General features: G+C 49.3%; 1 protein-coding gene across 1 annotated transcript in view; it reads right to left on the reverse strand.

The window, feature by feature from the left end:
* PTK7 (protein tyrosine kinase 7 (inactive)) overlaps positions 1 to 14,584 on the reverse strand; it is a 74,377-nt gene that overhangs the window by 16,866 nt on the left and 42,927 nt on the right. The window contains exons 2-13 of the mRNA XM_053601000.1: positions 11,014 to 11,301; positions 10,472 to 10,574; positions 9,867 to 10,057; positions 9,628 to 9,778; positions 8,522 to 8,670; positions 7,983 to 8,249; positions 3,909 to 4,042; positions 3,631 to 3,766; positions 3,370 to 3,489; positions 1,526 to 1,675; positions 1,253 to 1,403; positions 1,034 to 1,161 (exon numbers count right to left, since the gene is read on the reverse strand). Of these exons, the coding sequence (XP_053456975.1) occupies positions 1,034 to 1,161; positions 1,253 to 1,403; positions 1,526 to 1,675; positions 3,370 to 3,489; positions 3,631 to 3,766; positions 3,909 to 4,042; positions 7,983 to 8,249; positions 8,522 to 8,670; positions 9,628 to 9,778; positions 9,867 to 10,057; positions 10,472 to 10,574; positions 11,014 to 11,301 (1,968 nt within the window). The remainder of the gene's footprint in view (positions 1 to 1,033; positions 1,162 to 1,252; positions 1,404 to 1,525; positions 1,676 to 3,369; positions 3,490 to 3,630; positions 3,767 to 3,908; positions 4,043 to 7,982; positions 8,250 to 8,521; positions 8,671 to 9,627; positions 9,779 to 9,866; positions 10,058 to 10,471; positions 10,575 to 11,013; positions 11,302 to 14,584) is intronic.

Genomic DNA, 14,584 nt, shown 5'->3' on the forward strand with positions numbered 1-14,584 from the left:
CCAAGGGCTGCCAAAGCTTCTCTACTAACCCCTTTCCACCTCACATAGGTGACATTCCAGACACAGAGAACTGAGAAGGTCACCACCTTTACTGGCTTAAAGAAGGGGAAGCAGGTTGTGGTACCCCACCAAGGTCATAGGGAAGGCTCTGAAGGAGATAAAGCCAGTGATTCCTAAGCTGGCTGTGCATAAGAACCTGAGACAGGGGACTCAAGTAAGAAACACACCTGCCAAGGTAACACCACAAAACCACACTATTTGTTAACAAGCTTCCTAAGTGACTTGACATTATAAGCTAGACCCTGGAGGACAGCATTTGGGAACTCCCAAGTTATTAGGGGAACTGAGGGAGAAAGGCCACAGGGGAGACCACACTAGATTCCCCCAACTTCCACACCACCCCCCATGGCTTCAACCAAGGGGCCTTGTCATTTCATTTTTATCTGTTTAATAGTCCACATAATACTTTCTATAGAAAAACAATTTGCTGCTAAATCAAAAAAGTCTAAAAAGTTCTCATTTAAAAACACGTTCCCCTTACATATGTAGAAACAAGTCCTCAGAGGGCAAATTAATCCTCCAAAGGCACAGAGCTGGTTAGCAGGAAAGGCCAGACCAGGAGAGCTGACTATCAGAGAAGCCAGTGCTGGGCCCTTCCCCGTCACACGCCCACATCATTCTCTCTGGGCCCTCAGGCCAAAGGAACCTTGCCCTGCTGTACCCTGACCAGATCCCTTCCACGCCCACTCAGGGACCCAGGGATATGTGTGTGGCTGCTGGAGACCTGGGAGGAAGGATTATAAAAAGAGAATACCCCCACTACACACACACACACACACACACACATATTCTCCAGCCATGAATATTAAATAAATGACAGCCAGCTCTAAGGAAGGAACCTAAAACACAGTAGAATTCCCTCCCTACCACAAAAATGGTGTAAGCACCTTTGTGTACAGGGCTGATGAGTACAAGGTGAGAAAGAAGTCTGGCTCTACCCTTCTGGTGCAGAACACCCCTCCCTAGCCCATACCCACGACATAGAGGGGGGCTTCTGTGTGCTTGATGTTGCAGCTGTTGCCTGCAATGCAAGTGTAGCGGCCTGAGTCCTCGGGGGCCACGTCATGGATCACTAGGGAGCCGTTCTGGAAGATGTGCATCCTGGCAGGAGAGAAGCCACAGCACTGGCCAGGTGTTGCCCACCTGGCCAGCTCCCAGGGAGACAGGGCTGCAGAAGAGGGAGAGGGTCTACCTGGGTCCCAGCTTGGTGGGGTCCAGGATACGGTCTTTGCCCTTCCACTGAATGAGTGGCTTGGGGTCCCCTTGGGCCTCACACCGCAGCAGGGCTGTGTGACCCTGGTACACAGTTGTGCGCTCTGGCTCCACCTTGAAGGTGATGAAAACTGAATGGGAAAAGACCAGCAAGGGATAAGGAGTGGTGAGCAAAGGGTCTGACAGGGTGCAGACTGCTGCCTCAAAGGGCCTGCCAGCCCCAGCCCCAGCCCAGGCCCTGCCATAGTCGCACCTGCTACAGTGAGCTGGACATGGGCACGGATCTGGCCCTGTGGCCCATTCGAGGCAATGCAAGTATAGTTACCAGCATCATCTCGAGTCACCCGGGCAAAGTGCAGGGTCCCAGCGTTGTCTGTAACCCATTCTGGGAGACTGCTCCCATCTGCAGGGGCAACAAAGGGAAATAATGGAATGGACCAGAGTTTCATGGCTGGCTGGCAATGCCCTCATTCCCTCACCTCTATTCAAAAACAGCATGCTATCACTCAATGACCACTCACAGGCAAAGTCCAAACCCTAAACTAGGTATTGAAAGCCCTCCATTGTTTACTCCTTTTCCAATTTTCAGTCTTACCTCCTTCTACTGCCCTCTTTAATACTCCACTTATGCCAAACTGGACTCAGACTGAGCCCAGAGTGGGTCTCATTCTCATCCTACTACCGATCATTTCTTGCTAGAACCTGTCCTGCTCTTTGCCACCATCCCAGGCTTCGGATCCATTGTGAGCCCACTTTCCCCAAGCATACCCCCAGACCTGAGCAGAGGGAGCCTCTGTCCCTCTCAGGAAGTACAGTCTCACTCTCTCACTCTCACTGTTGGAGGGAATGTAAAAATTGATCCAAACTTTCAAAAATTGATTTGGCAACTTGCATTAATGGTTGTAAAAATGTTCATACCCTTTTATACATAATTATTCCATTTCTGGGAATCTTTCCCAAGGGAATTAAACCTAAATCCAGAAAAAAAACCTTTGGCTTAAAGACGTTTATTAACAGCATTAAAAAAAGGTGTAGAGGGTGTTAACAACCCAGATCTCCAACATTTAGGGAATGCTTAAGTAAATTACAGTGACTCCAATCACTGGAATATTATTATAATCATCAAAACCAATATTTATGCAAAACATGTAAAAACATGGGGAAATGCTTGATAATGTTAATTTTAAAAGGATACAAAAATAGGGGCGGCGCCTGCGGCTCAAGGAGTAGGGCGCCGGTCCCATATGCCAGAGGTGGCGGGTTCAAATCCAGCCCTGGCCAAAAACCAAAAAAAAAAAGGATACAAAAATACATATAGTTAGCTACATTTTCTATTTCTATAACAAGTGTGTCTCAATCATGTAAGTTTAATAACTGAAAATATACATACAATTGCTGCGTAAAAACAAAAAGATATGCATAAAGAGTGGACACAGGCTCAAAGATGATAAAAGTCAGGATTATGCATTCTTTTCTCCCAAAATTTTTAAAGGAGTCCAAGTTACTTTTATGCTGAAATATTTTGGAAAATGGGAAGGGAGGATTTCACAGCACTCTCTGGACCAAACCAATCACAGTTGCCTTGAGTCACCTTACATGTTGTCCAGTTCTGTAATCTGACTCCTTTTGTGTCTGAATTTTTTCCTTTTTTCCTAACTACACTATAAATCAGCCCTACATTTCTTTTTCTTTCTTTCTTTCTTTTTTTGAGACAGAGTCTTACTCTGTCCCCTTAAGTAGAATGCCATGGCATCATCACAGCTCACAGTAACCTCAAACTCTTGGGCTCAAGCAATCCTCTTGCCTCGGCTTTCCTGAGTAGCTGAGACTACAGAAGTATACCACAATACCTGGCTAGTTTTTTCTATTTTTAGTAGAGACCAGGTCTCCTTTTTACTTAGGCTGGTCTTGAACTACTGAGCTCAAGCAAGCTACCCACCTTAGTCTCCCAGAGTGCTACTGATTACAGGAATGAGTCACCACACCCAGCCTAGCCCTACATTTCTTGCCTACCCCACATTCAGCTAACCCTCAGACACATGCATCTGCCAGTGGGTTGTCTTGCCTGCCTCTACCCCATGCCCGAATAGTACCTACCTGCCCGTACCCACTTAATGGTGGGCTTCTCTCGGCCTGTGGCTGAGCAGGGCACTGTGGCCTCCTTGTCAAACTCCATGCACTGCTGTGGCTGAGGCGGAGGTGTGAACTTAAGCTTTTCTATTTTAGTAGAGGGTGGGCAGGTGAGTGAAAAGAGAAGGAATTGAGAAAGCTGAATAGGCCAGGGCCAGGCCTGCTGTCCCCACACTTTTGTCTCCTGCCTGGCCAGGTAAGGACCTCTCCCCAGACACGCTGGCTCACCTAGCACTTGGACACGGGCTTGGGCCTCGATACTGCCAGCTGGAGTGCTGCTCACACAGCGGTACCATGTCCCATCATACACTTCCACACTGTTGATGCGCAAGGTCCCATTCTTAGAGACCTCAAACCTTGAGTCCTACAGCATAGAAGATATAAAGAGCTATCTCAGAGCCTGACCCACACCCAGCCTCAGGGGATAGAGAGCTATGGAGACCAGCCCAGAAGAGACACAAGGAGGAATCCCACACCCATCCACCAGCTACAGTCCTCTTTCTCACTTCTGAGATGAGCATCTGGTTTCTGAACCAGATGACAGTGGGCTCTGGTGTGGCCTGGGTCAGGCAATGCAAGTAGCCTGGTTTGCCCTCCTCCAGCTGGCTGTCTTGGGGCTTCTTCAGCCATGTGGGCACAGCTAGAGAAACAGAAAGAAAACAGTGAACACGTCCCCAAACCAAAGGACCCAACCCCAAGAAATTCTAATATCCTATTGGACCCTAAGTTCAGAAGCCCCAAGCTGCTCAGGAACAACTGTAGCAGTTACTCCTTAGGGAAGGTCCAGTGCCTGAGTTTTTTAAATGTTATCTTAGTTATTTGCGATAATAAACCCCAAGGAGATATGTGGTACTTTTTTTTTAAGATACAATTTTCTTTTCTATTATTATTATTATTATTTTGAGACAGGGTCTCAAGCTGTCGCCCTCAGTAGAGTGCCGTTGCATCACAGCTCACAGCAACCTCAAACTTTAGGGCTTAAGTGATTCTCTTGCCTCAGCCTCCCAAGTAACTGAGACTACAAGTGCCTGCCACAATGCCCAGCTATTTTTGTTGCGGCTGTCATTGTTGTTTAGCTGGCCCAGGCCGGGTTCGAACCTGCCAGCTTCGGTGTATGTGGTTGGTGCCGTAACCACTGTGCTATGGGCACCAAGCCCTTTTTTTTTTTTTTTTTTAAAGAGACAGGATCTCCCTCTGTTACCCATGCTGGAATGCAGTGGCACAATCATAGCTCACTGCAGCCTCAAACTCCTGGGCTCAAGGGATCCTCCTGCCTCAGTCTTATAAGTACCTAGGACTATAGGTACATGCCACCATACCTGGCTAATTTTTTATAGAAATGAGGTGTTACTGTGTTGCTCAGTCTGGTCTCAAACTCCTGACCTCAAGCAATCCTCCTGCCTTGGCCTCCCAAAGCTATGATGACACCACTGCACTTCAACCTGGACTACAGAGCAAGACCCTTTCTCTAAAAAAAAAATAGAAAAAACTAGCCTCAATCTAATTTCTCCCTACGAGGCCCAACACTATAACATTCATTCTAGACAAATGCTATCTACATTAACTCCAAAATACATCCTGAATTTGACCACCTCTCACCTCCACAGCCTCTATTTAAGCTCCTTTAACATCCCACCTAGACTATTACAGTCATCACTAACTGGTCTCCCTGTTATATATTCTTGCCCCTAGCATTCTAGGCTTCTCAGAACAGCCATAAAGATCTTCTGGAAAGTCAATCTACTTAAACCCTGAAAGGACATCCCATCCAACTTGGTGTGGCAGATTATTTTCAGTGATAGCTGTGAACAGTCCTCCCATCCCTTTCATCTCTTCAGAACATGATGTCAACACTTTCCCCCCATCAAGAGGCAAAGTCTATTTATCTTACTCCCTTGAATTTGGGGGTCCTGTGACTTCCCTGTCCAGTAGAATACAGTGGAAGTGCAACAGCTTCCTCTTTTGCCATGTTGGAATCCAGCCTCCATGTGAAGAAGCCTGGGCTAGCCTGCTGGAGAATCCACATGGAAGAGAACCACGACAGCCTAGTCAATAGCCCCATTCAACTGTCAGACATGTGAGTGAGCCCATCATGGTCAGCTGGCTGCAAACACTGCAAGCCCAGCTGGCAGCACATGGAACTAACATAAATCCCACCCACAAAGTCATAAGCAAATCAACAGCCACTGTTTCAAGCCACAACATTTTGGAGTGGTTTGTTACACAGCAATGGGTAATTGATACACTTGGAATACAAGCCAAAGTCTTTATTGTATCCTTCCAAGGCCCCACATGATCTGGTTTCCACCTTTCAGACAATCTCAGCCACTCTCAATATCATTTATTCAATATAAGCCACATAGGTATGATACCTCTGTCCCTCCAACATACAAGCCCATTTCTGCCTCAGGACCTATCACATGGCTGGTTCCCTCTTTATGTACCAGCTCAAATGCCACCTTCTATAGAAGTCTTCCCTAAACTTCCCTTGGTCCCCACCCTGACTCTATCACCCTATCACTTACCCTATTTTTTCTTCATAGCTCTCTTGCCACCCAAAATTATGTAATTATCTTGTTTGCTTTGTCACCTCTATTATCATAGAACATGAGCTCCACAAGGGGAGGGGCATCTGTCTGATTTGTTCACTGCTGCATTCCCAGTACAGGAAACAAACAATGTTCAGCACAGAGAAGGTACGTGACCCATCTCTCTGGGATCTCGTTGACTGAATGCTGTCCCAGAGCACTGCCTCCTCAGAACCCTACCGTCTACCACTCAGCACCTCATCTGCCCTTGCTTACGTCACGGACTCCCTCTCAAATTCCACAGGCCTCCTGCTCAGAGTGTAGCAAGAGGCACGTGGCATGGTTCAGTCAGAGTCTGCAGGATGACTGACCAAAGCCAGCTACTTCTGAACTTGAGCACACACAAGCATCACCCGGGCCACTTGTTAAAGACACCTCTGCCTGGTCTCCAACCCACAATCTGGGTCTGGAGATGTGAAGCGGGGCACTGGATTCTGTATTTTTATTTATTCATTAGACTCTGCATTTTTTTTTTTTTTGAGACAAAGTCTTACTTTGTCGCCCTCGGTAATGTGCTGTGGTGTCACAGCTCACAGCAACCTCCAACTCTTGGGCTTAAGCGATTCTCTTGCCTCAGCCTCTCAGGTAGCTGGGACTACACGCGCCTACCACAATGCCCGGCTATTTTTTGTTGCAGTTGCCACTGCTATTTTAGCTGGCTACAGCAGGGTTTGAACCCGCTACCCTTGGTTTATGGGGCTGGCGCCCTACTCACTGGGCCACAGGTGCCACCCAGACTCTGCATTTTTTTAAAGTATCCCTAATGAAGCAGGTGATCCACAGACCTTTCTCCATTGGAGAAAGGCTGTATGGCTTGTCTCTATGTCCATGTCACTGTGTGTGCATCCTGCGAGCACCTATGACACGTATGCTGTGCCTTCCCACCTGAATCACGGCCTGAGCATGAGAGCGCTCATCTTCTGAAATTTCAGTATCCTAAGGAATTCTATCACAATTTTAGATTTACAAAGCCCTTTTCAAATTCAAATTTTCTTGCAAATTTACTCACTTGCAAAGATGCTAGTAAAGGTAAAGCAGCAGATGGCAAAATAGTTTGTATATGTGTGTGTGTGTCTGGGGGCATATCACAGTGTGTGCTGTGTGTCTTGTTTGTTTGTTTGTTTTTAGACAAGTCTCACTGTGTCACCGTCGGTAGAGTGCCGTGGCTTCACAGTTCACAGCAACCTCAAACTCTTAGGCTTAAGCGATTTACCTGCCACAATGCCCAGCTATTTTTGTTGTTGTTGTTGCAGTTGTCATTGTTGTTTCAGCAGGCCTGGGCCAGGTTAGAACCTGCCACCCTCAGTGTATGTGGCCAGTGCTGTAACCACTGTACCACGGGCGCTGAGCCTGTGTGTCCTTTTAAATTACCATTAAGGTCTGGAACAAGGCATATTGTAAAGAAATAAATAAACAAAATAAATCCCTATGGCTGCAGCAAGGGTTTATCATATGTACTTTGGTCATATTTATTCCCTTTCCCTCCTCTCTTTTTTCATAGTATGTTTATTAAAGAAATTTAGAAAGTATAGCAAACTAAAACAAAATAAAAATCACCTATAATTTTCTCCACTGTTACTGCTCAAAAATGAAAAAGAAAAATATTTTTCATCTACTTCATTTGATCTTTCTAGCCATCTAGTAGGGTAGATGGTAGATTATTAGCCCTACCTATGGCCAGTCTGAGCACTGGAAGCAGAGTGGAACCCAGGTCTCCAGACTCCCAGTCCATTGCTCTTTCCTCTGCAGAAATTTTTCCACGAGGGATGTCATTACTTCCCCTCGTGCTCCCTTCCCAAGCTCTGTGCCTGGCTTCCACTGCCTCCTCCAACTCCCTGAAGCTGACTAATTCCCAAGTCCGCAGAACTCAGAGCTGAAAGTGCCTCAGGTGAGCAGCAGAGAAACTTCTGTCCATCACACCCATAGTTCAAGACCTCCTGTGACCTGGTCTCCCCACCACTTCTCTTCCACCTTCAGGGCAAAGGTGCTCACTAGCCACAGTGATGTTGACATCCTGTCGCCGCTGACCAGCCAAGTTTGCTGCATGGCAGGTGTAGACACCAGCATCACTCTCTGTAGTGCTGGCAAATACCAGCTCATGGCCCTTCTGGTAGACCCTGCCATGGGCGGGCAGCCGGACTCCTGCATGTTCCCACCACACACTGGGCTCCGGCAGACCTTTAGGGGGCAGGCAGGACACATGCTCCTTGCTACCAGCTGTGAACACCCGTGGTTCCAATAGTGGCATGTCTTCAATCTCTGCAGAGACATAAGCAGGAAGGGGACAGCCTGACTACTGTGGGTCTCAGGGTACAAGATGTTCGCCCACAGCAAGCCTAGGCCTTTTGCAACCACTAACACTTCCATGTAACCGTCTGCATCTCCTTCTCCTACCCCCAGCATCTTCTTCCTTCCTCTTCCCTCCAAGCTGCTTTCTGAGTGAAAATCTCAATCTTTCTGAGCCTAAATCTCTAAGTGCCAACAAGGTCAAAGGCAGCCCCCAACTCACCATCCCAGACCCAGGGACCCACCTGCCAGGCGAAGTGTGGCCTCCAAGATGATGGCTGGGCCCCTCTGCCCCTGGCCAATGCAGTGGTAGACCCCTGCATTGCGTGGCCGGACCTGGGTCAGCAGCAGGGACCCATTGGCAAACAGCGTGGCTCTGCGAAAGTGTGCAGGACTGCAGAGAGGAGAGAGTGCTATTTGGAAGAAGTGGCCCCGTAGGCTTCCTGCTAGAGGGAAATGAGGTGAAATCTCATCCTGCAAAGGTCGGAGATATAGGAACAAATCGACCAGGAAGAGGACAGAGAGAAGGAAGCTGACATCCCTCTTTGTGTGTGTGTATGCATGTGTGTGCATATGCATACATGCATGCACTTGTTCATGTACCTGTTCAGGTCTGTGCGCCAACTACAAAAGGCTCAGCTTTGGGAGCAGTGAGGCAATCAGCAGTACAAGTGAGAGGAAATAATCAGCAGTGTACAACCATTGAGACAGAGGGGCAACCTTTGCACAAGGCCAAGCTGCTAAGGCACCCAGTTCTAGAAGTCAGATCCCCTGGGCCATACCAGATGAACTACTGATGATGTCCTTAGGGCTGGAGGCAGGTGGGATGGAGCCTCTAGCCTAGGAGCCACACCCCCAAGAACCATGGTCATGCCTGACACCACAAAGGTACTCTCTGCCCTCCTACAGCCAGAGTGGCTGGAACCTCCTAGCATCTTCTGGAGGTGTTTGGTTCCTCCAAAAATGTGTGTGTGTGTGTGTGTGTGTAAGGTGCTTTTGCCATCCTGGATCTTGCTATCTAGACTATAACCTACTAGGTCCCCTGTGTCCCTCCCACCCCTGGATCTCTACCCTAATCATCCCAGAAGATGCAGACAGGCAAGGGAGGAGCAGGCAGAGAAGTAAAGCCATCACTAGCTCAGACTGCCTTTGTGCAAATTGGGAAAAGATGCCCTTCCCAGGGACTCTTCTCTGTACAGTCTGTGTGAAATATTCCACTGCCATCTGCTGGAAATCTGAAGTAATACATCTATGACATGGGTTACACGAATTATACTCCCTTTCAGAGAACACACACGTGTAGAACACAACCTACATCGCTGTACTGGATGCTCCCAGCCAGATACCTTACCGACTGCGGTTAGTGATGGGAGTGTCATCCTCAAAGACCCACTGCAGGCTCGGGGGTGGCTGGGCTGAGAACTGGCAATGGAACATGGCCTCCTCATTCCTTGCCACTACCACGTCCTGAGGCGCCAGCACCACCCTGGCAAAGCTTTCATCTGGGGCAGGGGAAAGTATGGGTAAAAAGACAGGATGGTGAGGCCGCTCCCATCCCCCCCACCTCCTGCATCACCACCTCAGGCTCACCAGCAATGCTCAAGGTGAAGTTCTGGCTGCTACAGGCCTGGCCAAAGGCATTGTGGGCACAGCAGGAGTAGAGGCCACTATGCTCAGGGCCAGCTGGCCGGAGAGTGAGATTCCGCTCCTTGCTGCTGACAGTGTGGTTGCTCTGACCATCAGAGAGAGGGCTCCCATCTCGAAACCACTGGTAGGCAGGCCTGTGGGGCAGAGAGAGTCAGCACCAGAGGGGACGGGTACTCAATGGGCAGTAGAGAGGTTATGCGATCAGAGGGCCAAGGCTAGACCCTTCAGTTTACAAATGGAGAAACTGAGGCCTGAGGAGGGGAAGTGGCATGCATAAGGGGACACAATAATTCAGAGCAGAATCAGATTGAGATTCTAGATCTCTTGCTTCCCAGAATCCAGGGATTGATCACTCCACACACAATGTGGGCCCTCCTCGGGTTGTGGGCTGATGTGGGCAGCTTCTGGAGAGGAATGAAGAGCACTGTGGTGGTGGAGGGAGTGGTCACAGGATGAAGCAAGGCACATAGCACAGACTCTAAGATTTGGGGAGAAGTCCCTGCCTACCTAGAATAACCCTTCCCTCCCCACCCTTCTTGGCTCCTTACCGAGGATGTCCGTCAATGTGACAACGAAGAGTGACCTGTGTCTGTGGCTGGATCTCAGCTTCTGAGGCTGGATGCTTCAGGACCACAGGACCTGCCTCAATCCCTACAGCAGAGGCCACGGTTGCAGTGAGGGGAAGAGCAGAGCAGGGACAGGAAGGCAGAGGGAAAGGAGGACAAGCAGGAACCGTGGAACCTTGAGGTTCTGGAGCCAACAGACATAGGGAAGCCCCAGGAAGCTGAGGCTGGGGCAATAGATAGCAGATACCGAGTGCACACCCAGTCCCTGGCAGGCTGAGCCTGACACTTGGCCTAAGGCTTGACTGCCCTTTCCACTTGTGAAAGCATCTAACGGAACTTGAAGGAAAAAATATTTTTTTTAAAAAATGATGTTTAACCTCCTCTTATCAACACAAGAAGAGCTGATGACAACTACATTCTGCCTGGCCCATTTAACTAAAAATGGAAGAAGCTGAGGCCAAGGAGGGGTCCTCCAGGGTTCAGAAGTTTAACAGGGGGACTGGGCACAACCCTCTAGCTCTCACATTTGATGTTGAAGGACGCATTGGCACTGCGGGCTTCCTCTCCAGTGATGTCATCCCGAGCCACACACTGGAAGTTGCCAGAGTCCTGCAGCCGGTCCACAGCTGCAAAGCTCAGGCTGCTGCCCTGGGTGAAACGCCGCTCAGTGTCCTGGACAGGGGCCCCATCAAGCAGCCAGGACACAGTCACTGGGCCTGGGGCTTCAACTTCACAGCGGAGCAGCGCACGGCGCCCCTGCAGTGCATCCTGGGAGGATGGCTCCTTGATGAAGACAATGGCTGCTTGGGCACCTGCAGATGGGGACATGGGAGAGACAGGGTCAAGAAGAACTGTACCCTCTGTCCTAACACAGGACAAGAGGAAGAAAGGGGCTATGTATAGAGGAAGTGTCTAATAATTTCAAGTGTGAAGAATCATGATACTATAATTGCCAAGAGCTGACTGAGGAACTATGTGGGGTAAGCTGCTGGATACAAAGACATAGTACCCTATCCTCAAGAAGTCTCAAGTCTGGAGGGGCACAGAGAACAATTACAGAGGACACAGTTTTGGTCATGTAAATGCCAAATTAATGTTGTGGGTAGTCAGTGCCCCTAGAGCACAGAGGAAGAAGAGATCCCTGAGGACTGCAGGCCGACTGACCGTACAGGAAGAGAGCCTAGACCTGCAGGGTCAGACCACAGGAGGTCTTAATGCCAGATGACACTGCAGGTAACTCTCCCTATCACCCAGAACCAGGAGGTTAAACAAAGTTAAACCATGACCCTAACAGCTTGCTGGGAAGATTACTTGTATTCACACACTCCTTGAGAGTCCCCACAGGACTCTCCCCACAGGAAGGCTTTGACTCCTACTCTCAGATGCTCTGTAGCCCAACGTTCTCGAGGGTCTCCTTTTGAAGAATCCACTCCATCACTGGAGAAGCCAATATTCTCTAGAAACCTGGGCTATTGTCAAAGACATGTCAGGGCCACTCCCATGTCTTCCTTTCTATCCCTAAGAATCCATCTATGGCTAAGGCCAACTTCCCTGTACTCAGCTGAGAGATGAGCCAAGCAATTCCAGGATTTTAAGTAAAGCCCTTTCCTTTCCTGCATTGCTATAGTTCAGCCAGGACCAGGGGACATCCATGGATAGGGAGGTCCCTGCAACCAAAGGTAGAACCACAGCCGGTGGGAACAAAGGGAAAAGTAAGAAGCCTGTGCTGAGCAGTAGATGGGTTAGGGAGGTGGAGGGCAGGGCCAGGCAGGTGGGTGGCATTGTTTCAATAGCAGCAGGAATAAAACATACTGGGCTTTGTTCTTGGCCCAGGTGGGTGCCATGGAGCCACTGGGCCTTGAGCACAGAATAGGACACCCCCTGCAGGCAGGTGGGTGACACTGTTTCAATAGCAGCAGAAATAACACACTGGGCTTTGTTCTTGGCCCAGGTGGGTGCCATGGAGCCAGTGGGCCTTGAGCACAGAATAGGACACCCCCTGCAGGCAGGTGGGTGACACTGTTTCAATAGCAGCAGGAATAACACACTGGGCTTTGTTCTTGGCCCAGGTGGGTGCCATGGAGCCACTGGGCCTTGAGCACAGAATAGGACACCCCCTGCAGGCAGGTGGGTGACACTGTTTCAATAGCAGCAGGAATAACACACTGGGCTTTGTTCTTGGCCCAGGTGGGTGCCATGGAACCACTGGGCCTTGAACACAGAATAGGACACCCCCTGCCTGCCCTGGAAGAAACAGGTCACCTGGGACTGCTACATGAAGAAGCAGGGTCTGTCGCTGGCCAAACTGAGTCAAGCAAGGGTAGAAAGGAAGAAACTAACAGGGTTCTCTCTATCCCCTCCCAAACGGAGATTAATATTGACCCAAAGAGCACCCTTCCAAGTCCCTAGAGGTGGGGTTCAGTTCTTTAGGGCATGAGAGTTGGTCTGATCATAACTCAATGTCAAGACAAGTCCATGATCTCTGAGGGCTGGGTCCATGTGAGAGGCTGCAATGGTGTTAGTCCATCTCCCAACATTCTCTGAGGCTCCAGCCTGCATCTCCTGACATAAAACAATAGAAAACACACACACACACACACACACACACACACACACACACACACGCGCGCGTGCGCTTTTTTTTTTTTTTTTTTGTCGGGGCTGGGTTTGAACCTGCCACCTCTGGCATATGGGGCTGGCACCCTACTCCTTTGAGCCACAGGCGCCGCCTTCACACATTACTTCTTAATGGGGCACCACTGATTCTTTGGATGGGACAAGTCTCCATCATGCTGGGCTATCCCACCCACCATTGGAATTAACAAATCTGCCCTCCAGGCATTGCTGAGCACCCCAGGCCACTATGACAATCCAAACATACCCCTACACATTTCTAAATGCTACACCGGAGTGTGGCCCTGGCCCTGCCCCTGTTGGACTTTGTGGTCTAGAAGGGGAAACCCAGGTCCAGGCATATGAAGGGATTTACCCAAAATCAGGTAACTCATTTGTGGCTGAGCCAGGACCATGACCCAAAGAAGCCAACTCCATACTCTTCCCAGCCCCATCAAGGGACTCAGAAACAACCTTGGAAGTATCTGATCCTGCAATGGGAGTCATTCCCCACAACCACAGCCAGATAATGAGGTAGACACACCTCTTGCAACAATGCCAAGCATATAAGGGCACATGGCAAACACTGGCTGAACTGATGAAACCCTGTAAGTATGAAACAAGAACAGGCGTATGGGGCCAGGCAAGGTGACTCACGCCGGTAATCCCAGCACTCTGGGACACCAAGGTAGGAGGACTGCTTGAGGCCAGGAATTTGAGACCAGTCTGGGCAAGATGGAGACCCCATCTCTACAAAAACTAGAAAGATCAACCAGGAGTGATGGTGCAAGCCTATAGTCCCAGTCACTCAGGAGGTTAGGGCAGGAGGACTTCTTGAGCCAAAGAGTTTGAGGTTACAGTGAGCAATGATGATGCCACTGTACTTTGGCCTAGGTGATACAGCAAAACTCTATCAAAAAAAAAAAAAGAAAGAAAGAAAGAAAGAAAGAGGAAAGAGGGGAGGGGAGGAGAAGAGAGGGTAGAGGAGAGGAGAGGAGAGGAGAGGGCATATGATGGGATACTTCACAAGCATCTTTCATGATACAAATGGGCAGCTCCAGACTGAAACCCCGGAGGACTTCTGCAAATGTGACTCACCAAAATCTAGGAAACCTCAACCCAGAATTCCAGGATGCCTGTCAAAGACCAAAGATCACTTGCTCTCAGAGTGTGGGTGAACCCCTACTTCCTCACTCAGCTTCTGCAGACATGGTGGTGAGTCAAAAGTGTTGCCCGTGCAGAGGAGCAGCTAAGGGGCTGGAATTAGGCTAGTTGGTTCCAATCCTGCTCGTCACACTCACTGTGTCTGACCTTGGGCAAGTACTGCAGATTGTGTGCGCCTCAGCTCCCTCCGCCTCTCTGGAGGGTGTCACGCACTGTAAACATGGGCAGTGCTTTGGAAGGAGTCTGCCTTCAGTAAATGGCCGCCACTGTCATTCTCATGATTACCTTTCCTGCTCCAAGACTCAAATTCTAAGAAGA

This window comes from Nycticebus coucang, chromosome 9, assembly GCF_027406575.1.
Source record: "Nycticebus coucang isolate mNycCou1 chromosome 9, mNycCou1.pri, whole genome shotgun sequence".
Classification (NCBI taxonomy): domain Eukaryota; kingdom Metazoa; phylum Chordata; class Mammalia; order Primates; family Lorisidae; genus Nycticebus; species Nycticebus coucang.